The sequence below is a fragment of the Falco peregrinus genome, chromosome 5, assembly GCF_023634155.1.
Source record: "Falco peregrinus isolate bFalPer1 chromosome 5, bFalPer1.pri, whole genome shotgun sequence".
Lineage (NCBI taxonomy): Eukaryota > Metazoa > Chordata > Aves > Falconiformes > Falconidae > Falco > Falco peregrinus.
In genome coordinates, this window is record NC_073725.1 from 37,037,229 (window position 1) to 37,050,879 (window position 13,651).

Below are 13,651 nucleotides of genomic sequence, written 5' to 3' on the forward strand. Positions count from 1 at the left end.
AATACGAAAGCTAATTCCATCCGACTGACTCGTCCTGGAGCATCTCCACTTGGTGTGCTGCTGTTTCTGGACTAATGCACACACCCCTGCAGGAAAGCACAGGGATTCAGGGATGTCCTGAATCACGACAACCAGAAGAGGCTGCTGATGGATCTGAGCGTTTAGGGATGGGGCCACGTGGCCGCCTTCTTTGCTCCTTCAGGACAGGACTTCAGTGCTCATAGACCAAAAGGGACATTTCTCCATGGTGCTCTGAAACCTGTTTGACTGTGTTAGGGATGCTTGCGCCTCCGCTCCAAGGCTTAAATCCTGTGACATCAAAATACCTTTAGTCTGGCAGAGTCTCATTTTTTGGTACAGATAGGGTATTTTTCTTAAAGAGCAATCTATTATGCTTAAGATGTGCCACTTTTGAAGTTTCAGAGCTGCTTTCAAAACTATGCCTAAGCACATACTGCAATAATCTATCTATTGTAGCAGTGTGATCAGGCACACCGATCAGTGGCTCTGGACAGGGAACACTGGATCCTCCAAAGGACCTGCAACAGCTGGTTGCTCTTGTGTCCACTATGGCTCTAGTCCCTTCTCTGCAAAAAGGGACTGTCTTGACACAAGACTTGTTTTTTCCCTATTCCTGTCATCTTTGTTTCCCTTTGCCATGCTGCTGAGAGGTCACTCAAACTGTAATCTCACGTACCAGAGGTTTTGTTAGTGATTTTTGGTCTTCCGTTTTTGGGGAGGGTTGAGGTTTTTTGTGGGGTTTTTTGTTTGTTTGTTTTGGCATAAGATCAAGGAGATGGGAAACAGAACACATCATTGCTACATAAACTCCAGTCTCCATAGCAATAATGAAAAGTGTTTCCTTCCTCAGTTTCACAATTCTAATCCTATAGGCTCACTTGAGGCTTGGGTGAGCAGTGAGAGGTTAAAACATTTCCTAACTTACTTGCTTATTCTGGAGTTTTAGAAGCAGGCTACTGGGGTGAGTAGCGCCAGCCAAGTGACACCTGAAAAGCCCTCCTGAGCTCTGGGATGCAAGACAGGAGCTTGGGAAGGGCAGGTGGGAAATAGCATATTTGCCTCTGTAGGACTTTCACGCAGTAAAGCACACGCCGTGACACAAATCAGCTATGGTAAAGAAAGTGATGGAGAAGACAAAACAGGGCCACTCTTCCTCAGACAGACCATCCCACTACTGTGGGATTAGGAAGGCAACACTGTACTGAATCCCCCAAGAGCATGCGGCTGCGTTGCTGCATTTGCACCAAGATCAGACCAATTGCCTTGTCCTGAGTTACTGCTGTGAACCTGCCGCAGCTACACAGGGTGCACGTTGCACGCAGGCAGTGCTGCACCCCTGAGCTCAGGGAAGCCAAGAGCCATTGCTGACCGCCACCGCCTGCAGCCACGCAGTTTTGATACTTCATGTGTGTTCATGAAATGCTAATATTGCTGAACGCTCAGAAGAAAAATGCAAGGAACCTGTAATGGACAAACTGAATTTCCCAGGACAGACTGGGGAATTCTGAGCCTAGGGAAGACTGGCAGGGTCTGCAGATGTGCACTTGTACAGGTCATGCTCCTGCCTGCACTGCAGCAACATGTGTTAGTCACATGTCATTAAGGCATCCAAGTCACATGTGTAAGAGGTGTTGATTCCCTCTCCGAGCAAAGTCCCACCACATGAAATCAGCCATCAACAGCATGACAAGGACAACAAAAGCAGGCTGAAATACAGATGCACCCGAACAAACCTTCTTGTACCTCAATGCACATTAAAATGTACTTAATTTATTTTCCAAACTGATCTTCCAATTCACAATATTAATTTGGAATAGTTGAACCGGACAGAAATATCATAATTTAACTCAAAAGAAAAACAAAGCAGATTTGAGTTTCATTGTTTGTAAAGAAAAGCCCCAAATGAATTTTCCTTTTTACTGTACCTGAGAGTACCTCCTGGGAGCACTGTGCAATACCATTTTAAGTTGCAGTTTTCCAGTGGTAAAGGATTGCAAGATTTTGCCTAAGAGGCATGAAACTGTCATTTTAAGATATTTCAGGCAGGTCCATTTTCCCACCATCCGGTAGCATGTGCTCACATTATAAAGTTAAATAGAATGAAATAGAAATTCTCAAATCAGTTCTAACTGTTCCTCAGCATTTATAACAAGTTGAAAGACATTCAGTAACTAAAGGTCATTTTATTAAATATGGGAATTTTGTTTTATAGCCTCAAGTACTAGCTTTGAAATTGTTAGAGTGCAGATTAAACACCGAACTCCCCAGTCACACGTTATCTGTTTTGTGGGAGCAGGTATCACATAAATGGCCTGGATGAAACACCTTTTACTCGTAACACACACTGCTGCAAGTGGCAAAACCATTCTGTTCTCAAGTCATTCAGACATTGATTTTATATGTTGGCTTATAGCTCTCAGTTTCAATCAACAAATAATACTTTGTATTATATAACGGTTGTATCCAAATTAAATTCAATTCTGTTACCTTCATGTGCCTTAATCATTAGGCACAAACCACTGGAAAAGCTGGAAGGACAGCACCGTCGAGTCTGTTCCCAGGGCAGAGCTGTGGCCACTGGAACTGCTGAAAATGCTCCTACCAAAGCCAGTGGTTTTGCAGCAGGTTTGTAACCTCCATGAACAAGAGCAGATGATTTACAAATGCAGTTGTTGTCACCCTGTCACCAGTCAGGTGGCTTACATCAGTCTTTACAGTGAACTTCCTGGTGTGGTTCAAAGCAGAAGACTTCCCACGACACGGTTCTTCACTGCAAGGCTCTTGGGCACCCAACGCTGGCAGACGCACCAAGCCCAGTCCAGCACCAGGACACACGTCACTAGGAGGTGGGTCAGCCAGTTCTGTTACAAAACCTGTGTTGCTGCATCTGTATCCTCCAGCAGGAAGGGTTTACCTTGAAACCCTTTCCAAGAGGTCTGAAAATCAACAGTTAAGGAGGGCAGCATGTAGAGACATCTTTCGCCCTCGAATGGAAGATGCCTTTTACAGTGATTCAGCTTTCACCTTCCCTCAAAGGTATGTGGACCCTCTGTGTTCACACTTCGAGTAAATCAGTCTGCTGAGAGATTCAGCCCTCTCTTTGCTATTTGTTTGACTATAGAGAATAAAAATTAAAATAGGTAACAGGCAGGAAAAGGCATGGTATTGCTCCTTCACTAATTGTTCAATTTTTTTACCTAGAAGCCAATGAAAACTTGGCCATTGAATCATTGGTGAATAACTAGCCTCTCATAAACACATATCCAAGATGAAGAAATAGAAAGCCCACTAATAATTCAAAAATATTAAAGGAAGTTCAAATAGCTGAGAAATGAAACTACTTCTTAAATCTTACCTTCAATATGTTAAATTTTTAATTTATTTTTAAGCGAGAAAATCATGTTCTAATAGCTCTTGCTGGACATCCAGTTAAAAAAAGCATAAACCTACTTTGCAGAAATAATAAAACACTGAAAGAATGAAATTTTTGGCTGTTCTTTGTAAGATGCATAACCATATTTTGCATATCAAAACTGGTAATTTTTAATATGACAGATTTCTGAGAACTGCTTGCTTGTCGATAAAGACTTCAGCTCATGCCTTTTCCAGCTATCTAAAACTTCAGCTCCCTTCAACTCCTACCAGCTGCGAGGCGATCACATTAACTGTTACCACAGACAAGGAGACAAGGTTTAACCAAATTAACCAGTGAATTTTATCCCTCTCTTTTAGTTCTAGAAGAGCCAAGTGGATTTAAGATCAACAAAATACAAAGGATCTTTCTTAATGGATAAGCTGAATGGAGAGAGGTCTTTAAGGGCGGTAGGAGCTTTTCAGTGTTTAGTTGTGAAACAGCAATTCACACCAACGCACACGGAACACAGCTTAACACTTTGTACTCATTTCTGAAGTGATCATAGCTATTTTTCATTACAAGGTGGTTAGTATCTTTTTTCTAAGCAACTCTTCTGCCATTTGAATTAGCATGTTGCTTGTAGTTTTCAAGTAATTTTGATGGATGCTTTCATTATCCATCAAACCCTGTGTAAAATTCCCCACAGAAAGTACCCTACACCTTAAAAAAATAAAACTAAGGACAAAGCATCTTTGTTGCTCTACCCTTCTGTGGACAGGATGAGAATCTCATCCTCTTCCTCAATTTAACTGTCATTAACTACACTTGCAAATCAAAGAATTTCACTCATGCATGGTGGTGTAGGTGTTGCAGAGCTTCTGTGGGGCCACCCATGCCCAACACTTGTGTAAGCACTTCTTGGATCAGCGCATTCCTTAATATTAGCACTGGCTGTCTTAAAGCCAGCAATCTTTAGAGATGTTTCATTCCTGTTGTAGAATTTTGGGTTTTGTAAGACTTGTTTAAAACAAGAATGCAAACATTGTACAAAATATGAGCTATCATTGGGAATGGCAGAAAAAAATGTCAGATTTCCTTAAAAAGGGACTGTGGATCTAAAGATGCTTACCCTCACCTCCAACTCACTTTAGGTCTCATTACAAGCTTAGATTTTTCATACATTAGAGAATTTTCATTATAAATTAATTTAGCCTCTAGAAATGCACATTATCTAGGTACACACATGAGTAGACAAATGCAAAACAAGTATTTTAGCTAGTTTCATTGAACTAACAAGTTTCATTAAATGTGTTGATAAAGATAATTATGCTCTGAATTGCAGTATTGGGAATAAATTTGAAGCAACCTGGATATTGACTGGAAAGCAGGCAGATGTGTGCTAGTGATCAAGGAGAGGAAACAAACTCTGTTAACACCCAAACATTGCTTTTGGTATTAAAACTGCGTAGATCCAGTAATGGAAATTACTGGTTAATGTACATCTGATAGACGTGCAACAGAATACATCCTTATGCCCTAAACTCTTGAGCTGGGTTGGACTTTTACAGACTTTGAAGTTTAAAAGGAAAATAGCTTTAGATATGTATGAATGGCAGTATCAGAGACAACTTTCAAGCTCCCTGAGCGTACATCCCATCTGCTTCCCACTTTCACGCTGGGGCAAGATCTCGGTCCATAGCAGGCCAGAAGGGAGCTGCCATTCTCTCCAACCATGCCCCTGAAGCACCAGGAACCAGGAGTTGTGAACCTCAGTCCTGCAGTCTGGATGTCATCACTGCTCTTCGATCCTGTCTGGATTAGGCCCTTGAGACTAAATGATGTCCCTACAGCACCTGCAACAAAGGTTGCGGCTGCCAGAGGAAGATGTAGCAAAGCAACTGTAAGTACTCCTTACCCAGGAGTCTTGCAACGGGACTTTTAATAGAAATGGCCAACCTGCAACCTAAAATCCTAGTAAAGAATTGGGAAGAGAAGTAAGGGAGAGAGAAGCAGGCTGCTCCACAAATTGCCCCCCGTTAGGATCCAGGAGCATAGCTTTGGCAAACAGCATGTTGTTACAACTTGAGACAGATGGAACTGTGCTTACTTGTCAAAGCTGTTATCCCCCAAGAGGAAAGAAATTATGTTCTCTTGAACACACTGTGGGTAACAGACAGGGAAAGGTCCAGAAATAGAACAAAACTAATAATATAAAACTAGGTTTGAAATGCAAAAATGAAAGCTGTCTTTTGCACAGAAAGGAGGGTGTGTTTTTCTTAGCAGATAAAAAGCCAGAACTTTCCTTAGTCCCAACAGGGTATTACAATAGGCAGGCACACACTGTCCTGACAAAGACTTGACTTATTACAAATAAATTACTAATTTTTGTCATACAGTATTATCAACAAGTAAGTTCTGTGATTGAGGAGTTTACAAATTCTGACCTATATAAAATATTGACTAAGATGGGTTACCGAGCTTTTAAAAAGCCTTTGAATTCTAACTACAGTACAACCAACTCATGAATGCTTTTTAAACATTTTAGATAGTAACAATAACCCAAGTCTAGCTTTGAAAAAAATGCAGGATTTTCTTCATAAGCCAGTGGTTCCTTCAAGGTCAATTTTATAATGAACTACATCAGTTATTTTAAAACACATTCCACAATAAAGCTCAAGAAGAAAAACAACTTTCAATTTCAACAGCAGTATGTTTTTCTAATACTGCTCATTTCTCCCCATCAAAACAAATCCACTCTAGTACCGTATCTTTGTTCTTTGTCTACTGAATCCACATCAGAAAACAAATGCTAATTGCATCTTTTCCATTAAGGCAGAGAATGACAGACAAACAGAAAGACGTTGTGCCCTATCAGTACAAAGATAAAAAAAAAAAAATAAAACTTCCTATTTTAAAAATGTCAATTTACTTTTACCAAATTCTTTAAGTCTCCACCTTCCATTAGGAGGGGGGGAAAAATATTGCAATTAACATAAAATCATTGTGATTATACCATTTTAACATTTATTCTTGCATATAAAGCCAAACAGCTAGAGACATCCATTTCAGACAAGTTATGGCATCTGCAGTGCCCATTATTCCACAGAAACCACATTCAAGTCTGACTGGAAAAGGAAGTTTTCAAAATGCTTCTCTATGCATTACAACAATTTTTAAAACCTTTCAGGTTTTGTGTTCTGAGTCTTTAGAAATACCAATCTTTTTATTAGGTTTGGTGGCCTCGTCCATCAGTTCCTTCAGCTGCCCAATCTGTTCATCACGGAAGTCATGAAGTTTTTCTTCTGTGAGCTGGATTCCATATACAGTCTTTTCTCTCAAGTTTTGTTTGTCCTCATTAATTTGTTGCTGTATCACTGCTGCATAGTTCTAAGGAGGAAGGAATACAAAGGTCAAAAAAATGATTCAGGTCAACTTTAATACCATTTTACCATAACTGCACACTCTTACTCAATCTTCTACAATAGTTTGTTAATCAACACCAAATGACAAAAAAAATACACTTCTTATAAGAAAGAGGAGTTATTAAGACACCTCTAGTATCTATGGTCAATTTCATGTGGCTAGTTTAACATATGTATCATATGTAAGATTAATTCTGTCATATCACGTACTACTACTGAAAACATAACAAAGTTTAATTATAGATCAACTATATTTATGTAGTTACAACTATTAAAATGTTTTCTATCTAGCAGGATGTCAATAGGGTTCACTCTGTAAAAACATCTGGAAGAGCATTATTCTTGAAGGTATGTACTAGAAAAAGCAATCTATAGTTAGACAAATGCCCTAATCCTTTCTGCCTAACCCCTCTCTGCATTTCTGGGAACTGATAAGGTCATTTGCACCCAGCTCTGGACTGCTCCAAAGGCAGCAGGAACTCAGCAACTGTGAGACTTCTGTCATTCTGCCAGTCTGTTTTGGAATAAATTAGCAATATTAAAAGTTAGGGGAGATTAAGAAGGGGTTTCAAGGCCAGATACCTCCATACTGCATGCTCCTTTCCCGAAGGAAAAAAGAAAATGATAACCCCATTTCTGTACTGTGTCAACCATAAGTAAGTTTGATCAGACTTACTTTCAATCCTGTTGTAACAGAAAGCATTCGGACAATGTTTTCTTAAATAACAGCATTTACGTCAGTGGATAGGCAAAATGGTCAGTATGTATTACATCAATACCAGGCTGAGGACCATTACAAAAGCAAAACTTTCTCAACAGCAGAAATGCAGGTGGCCAACAGGTCGCACCAATAATGTGGGCACAGTTGGAAAATTGCTTTCTCACCACTCTGGAGCAATCTTTGACCATTAAAACTTTTCTAAAGTCCAACACTTGATGTTTTGCAAGGACAGCAGTTCTGCAAATCTAATTCAGTTAGTGGTGCTACCACTGACACACTGTGTTCAAAGCCCATCAGTATGGATTTTGTGCGCTCCCCGGGTTGCTCTGCCCAGCACCAGCCCTGCTGCAGCAGCTCTTCAAGAAGCTGTAGTGAGTGAATTTGTGAAAAGCCTCACAGCGTGCAGACTCACTGAAGTCAGTGAACCTACCTGGTTGTTTTAAACTTAAGCACGCATTTCAACACTGGGTTGGAAGGGAGCCTAGACTTCCATTTTTCATAAGAGGATCTTAAAAACAAAGCCCACAATTAAGACACTGATTTCAAAAGTTGATTTTTATTGGAAAAATATGGGCTTCTCTCCTACTTTAGTAAAGTATTCTTAAAAGCAACCTTAAGGTTTCAAGCACAACTCTGAATATAGTATAAGACACTGAACTAAAAAAACACCTGTACTCTGAATGAATGAGAATGACAACCGTGTTACATGGTAACACTTTTTTTTTAATAAAGGGTTAAATATCAGGAGTATTCAAAAGCACAGGCTTATAGCAATGAGATATAAGCGTTATTTTAATTTCCAGTTTTCAGCTAAAGGAACCATCATTATTGCATACTGAATTGTTAATCCAGTTACTAACAAAGCTACTAAAGCCACTGCTTCAGCTGTATCTCTAATAATTCCGGAGAAGTCGGTAAGAAGGAAGAATGTTATTCATGAGCATGTGATAAATTATAAAATGATAATATTTACTAACATAAATGCATTACATTGTTTATGGACGATGTCAAGCCTTTCCAAAGTCAGCAGGATCTTACCAGTCCTGCAAAGCTTAATTCATGGCTATTTAAAGAAAATAGATAGATAAAACAACCTGGGCAAACAAATGCAATTTTTTATTAATACAGACTCTGAACTAAACTGATTCCTCATTCCTAATAGAGAAATCTGTAGTGTTAGAACATTGTGTTAACAGTTACCTAATGAGAAAAATAACAACAGTTTTGTAACACTGAGGTTCTTCCTCACAACACCTCTCCCCTTTTTCCATTAAATATGCGTTCAGGACAGCAACACTACAGTTAATTCCTGCAGTAATCCTACAGTGGTATTACCTTATGGTAGAATTAGTCCAGGGTTTAGAAGGAACTAAAAAAAATTTTTTCCTGATGACTGAACAATCAAACAGTAACAAGATAAAAAATAATAATGGGTTAAAAAGCCTTCGCTTCATGATTCACAGAATATTTCACCCAGACAGAGGGACAGATGTCAGCAGATCAGTAACACACCAACGTGTTACACACGAACTATTCCACCCCGTTCCATCTTCAAATTTCTGCACAGAACAATCTAGTTAGTATTGACTCTGGACTCCAAAAAAATGACACTTCCATTATACCAAACAACATTCACAGCGCATAATTCAGGAACAATACTGAAAGCAAACCACATGAAACTCTCCATGCCTTATCAAGACACCTAACTACGTGTACAAACCCTGTGCAGGTTCTACAGTAGAAGAAAAGCCCTCGCCACCACTGACAATCAACCACCTGAGAGCAACCTGGGGCTACTGCCGCAGGCATCGGCCACAGAACTGAGGATTAACTGAAGGCCATTTAAAGACCAGTTACAATTTTTCAAACCTTGTTGACTAGAAGACCATCTTTTCCAAAAAAATTAATTACTGGTAAAGAGTCTGCAACATTTTTTTAATTTTTTTTTTTTAATCTAACATCAGACCATCACATTTCACAAAGCATCAGCGTTCAAGAATCCAGAAGTGCTGGTCCTCAACAAAGCCGCAACACCCGCTCTCAGAGCTGCCCTGAATCCAGACACACAGCGATGGACTGCCTTTCCCCACGCCTTGATGCCAGGTGTTCTGCTTCACAGCACACCAGCGTGCTCCCATCTGGACACGTCACCACTGGCTCTTTTTTCCCCACTCATTTTCTAGCTGAACAAGTACATGCCAGAAAGCCTCAACAGTTGCAGTTTCACATCAATTTGCAATGTGAACAAAACCTCAAAACTGGACCCTGAAAACACGCTGGGTTTTGGTTGGCTCACGACAGAAAACAGAACTTTATCACCTCATTTTACCAAATGCAGTGATGCACCAAAGAAAATACGTTTCAGCCTTTACAAAAGCACTGGGGAAAGATCAACTATATGGCATACCTCATTTTCCCTGCCTGCAATGCCAGATGAGGAATGAACAAAGCTTGGGATATTTAAGTGTTTAACACATTACTGTTCCCTCAGAAATTCATACTGTTAGTAGGTAATCAGTGATCTGCAGAAAGGTACCACATAAATTGCTAGTACATAGTACAGAGTTCTGTAATTTAAGATTCAGCTTCTACACAGAAAACGCACCATTTTGCTAACTGCACATGAACTCTAATATGTTGAGCTCCAAAGTCTAGTAACAGCTTTAAAAGCATAATGAAACAAAAAAAACCTGAAAAAACCCCACCCAAAAAACAAGCCAAAAAGCAAGCTAACATTTGTTTTTGCAATACTATACCTTTGGTCACAAAATATGACGATCACAGTGCATCCCAGGCAATAAGGAGGAGCAGCATTTTTGTGTATGCTCTAGTTTTCATTAGAACTTAACAGATACAGAACTTAACTTAGTGTCATCTCCCCTACCAGCTGACCTGAAACAAACCTTTACTTAGCTTTATCAAACAAGGAAAATCACTTCTACCTTTCATTTTATTTTGCATATAACTCCATCTTCCAAATATAACAAAACTCCTTTGTCAATCATGACACAAATCCTTGGCAGATTTTCCCAGGGCATCTTACTTCAATTACAGTTCACACTGTGCTCACAGAACCAGAGACACGAGAGACAAAATGGAAGACAAGTAAGCCTGCATCCTCACAGAGCTAGGCTCAGCACACACAAGGATGGCAGAGGTACACAGGTGCTCTCTCCTCCCTTGCATGGAGGGTCAAGCGTGGCAGGTCAGTCAAGGGCAATCTCTGCCCCTTAGGTTTTTCAGGATTGTTGGCTGTTTCTTTGTAAGTAGCTCTGCCTGCACCAGCTGTATACTTTCTGGGCACCTACATGAAAAAGACCAAACAAAAAAAAAAAAGCTGAATGGTTAAAGCCTTTGCCCCTTGTATATGACTGCTACCAGAAACAAAGAGGGTCAGAATCAAGCTCAAGTCAAGACAACCTCTTCTAACCATTGACCACCAAAAGCTGATTTATACACTGTTCGATCCCAGCATGCTGGCCATCCGTATCACAGACACCCTCAGAGTCCGGCTCCTCCCAGTATCCATCCCAGTCTTAAATTAGGATAACAGTCTGAGGTACAGACTGGCCAGGTCTCCGCATTGCCAACAGTACATGCGGCCAGAGAGACACTCTGAAACATTCTCTGTATCGCCGATGAAGAGAGGCAGATGCCTCACCTGAATGCTCTGATGCACTCCTTAGAGATATTGGTTCTGCCCACAGATCATGTTGGCATCTACAGCATGCAAGATGAATCCAGCCATTAGGCTCTCCTAAAATCCTATGACGTTATTAAATTCTTGAACCCCCAAGTGATTTCTAAAAAAACACAGAAAGTATTTGCTGTAGTCAATAACCACAGGGGATTTTATTCAAATTCACTGACTGAAGCAAGTGCACCATTTTCCTCTGCTCTCTGATTCATAAGCATCCACAGAATGCACAAATTCATCAAAAGGGCAAGGGGATGGGTGAAATTTGAGGTTTTAAAATATCACACATTACAGAAAGGGTATCAGCCTTGCTGTTTTCAAAGTTGAGAAAGGATTAAATCACAGAACCAAAAGCCCCACTCTCCCTGACTGCCAGATGTACTCCTACCTGGTCCAGTGCATGCTGATATTTATCTCACACGTGAATATAAAATGCTGATAGACATTTATGATTTAATCATAAGATTAAATGGGTTGAGTCTATTTGCCCATTCTCACCAGGAAGAATGGTAATTATAATTTCTGGGTTTTTTGGTGTCCTCCTCAACATGTACAATGATACATTTTAGACAACTGCTTCAAAAATCCTGTAAGATTCATTTAGACAGAAAAAGGCAGGATATGTCTGTTTACAGTAACTACCTGTATGATTCACTTTCTTGCCAGATTTTCTCTTAAGAAAAGGTCTAAAATTTTAATCTCACTCAAGCAGTTAAAATATAAAGCTAATATATTCATCTGTTCCAAAAGGCTATCTCCTCTTGCAGTCAAATTAATGACAACATTGATAAACAACATTACCAGATCACAAGCTGCTACTCTGAGATGTGTTAAACACACAGGGCACAGTCAGGCACTGAGAAGGACTATCAAACTATTTTAAGTTGATTTTTCTCTGAGTGACATCAAAAAAACAAGCATGGCCTGACAGGCCACCCTCCTCACTCCCTGGAAGTCAACTTAAAATTGCAGCATTTCAAATGCTGCTGCTACTACTAGGAGCAAAATCAAACACATGCTGCTGGGACAGTAGCATGAAGAAACAACTATGAACAAACAGCACAGCAAGGAACAACCTGTTCCTGTTATTGTACAGAGATATGTTGAATTAATTACTTTATGCATGTTCAGATAGATTTCTGCAATTGATTTACTGTATTTTTACTACAAAACTGTTTTGCTTGTTAAACCAAGTATCAGCAAAAGACAAAATCTTTCTAGAGTGATTTTTAAATAGGAGATGCACCTCACGGAATTCCAGAGCATCTTCATATATTTTACCTGAAGCTGTGAGTATAGTTAGAAATATAATAACAAACCAAGAAAATTCTACCACACTTAAGCTCAGTTTAATACAGAATTTCAGTGGATATTTTCGTATACACATTAAGCCATCCTATACTTCACCCTATAAGACCATTTTAAATAACAAATAAATATTTTTAAAATTGCATAAAATACAATTACTGTCAAAGAAATTATCTAATCTGAATAAACAGTTACGTGAAGTCACACATCCTCTAACAGGAACAATATATGACCAGATCATTTCAAACCACCTTCGTTTTTGTAAAGGACACACCATGATCACTTTTTTTAAAAAAAAAAAGTCAATATACTATAAAGGGTGGTGAGTAAGCCTTCCTCCTGCTTTTGAAAATCCTCATCAGATGGTATTTGAATAATACCAGGTAATGACATATGGCTGGCGTTATCAATTTGTTACATGGAAAATTAAAATAGTAATTGCTGGGAAAAGGGCACAGAATGAAGATGGGAATTTTGTTCTGAGGTACCCAGCACAGCAGAGGACCTCCGGGGAATAAAGATGTCCAGCTCCTACTGCAAGTCTTGACAGAATGTCAAAAAACAACTTTCTCTTCTGGTATTTAAGTCACACGTGATGAATGCTCAGGTAACAGCAAACCAGAGGCAACTCTTAGCAAGAGGAACTTCCACAAACATTCAGCACTGGCTTAATGCTACTCCAGCCGAAAGCCTAGATGTAGGGAGAGTGGTTACTGGGTAGTTGTGCAAAAAATGTTGGAATAACAACTGTAGTGTGAGCAAAAGAGGGAGATCTCAAAGAGCATTCTATTTCTGAAAATGCTGTAGGACTTTACATGTAACCCTGGAAAACACCAACATCCAAAAGGTATAAGGCCAAATGTTTCATCCACAGATACTACAGCTCCAGTGCAGCAGAAAACTCACATTCTGAAGCAACATTAAGGCCTCTAAAATGACATTGTGCTCCAGTTAAATAAAGTATTACAAACAAGTTTGTCATCATAAAAATATGGTTATGCTACAGCTACAAACTTATTTGTCATAGAAACCAATGTTCTTCCTCATGTTTTCTTGTTCTAGCATCCCTTTCATTACCAATGTCACAGCACAGAATCCATCAACAAAATGTTTAATATCTACTAAGT

The 13,651-nt window shown here is 39.5% G+C and overlaps 1 protein-coding gene across 1 annotated transcript in view; it reads right to left on the reverse strand.

Annotated features, from left to right (window-relative positions):
- Nucleotides 1–6,377: 6,377 nt before the first annotated feature.
- SDHAF3 (succinate dehydrogenase complex assembly factor 3) overlaps nt 6,378–13,651 on the reverse strand; it is a 34,599-nt gene continuing 27,325 nt past the window's right edge. The window contains exon 2 of the mRNA XM_055805939.1: nt 6,378–6,763. Coding sequence (XP_055661914.1) covers nt 6,560–6,763 — 204 coding nt within the window. The 3' untranslated portion in view covers nt 6,378–6,559. The remainder of the gene's footprint in view (nt 6,764–13,651) is intronic.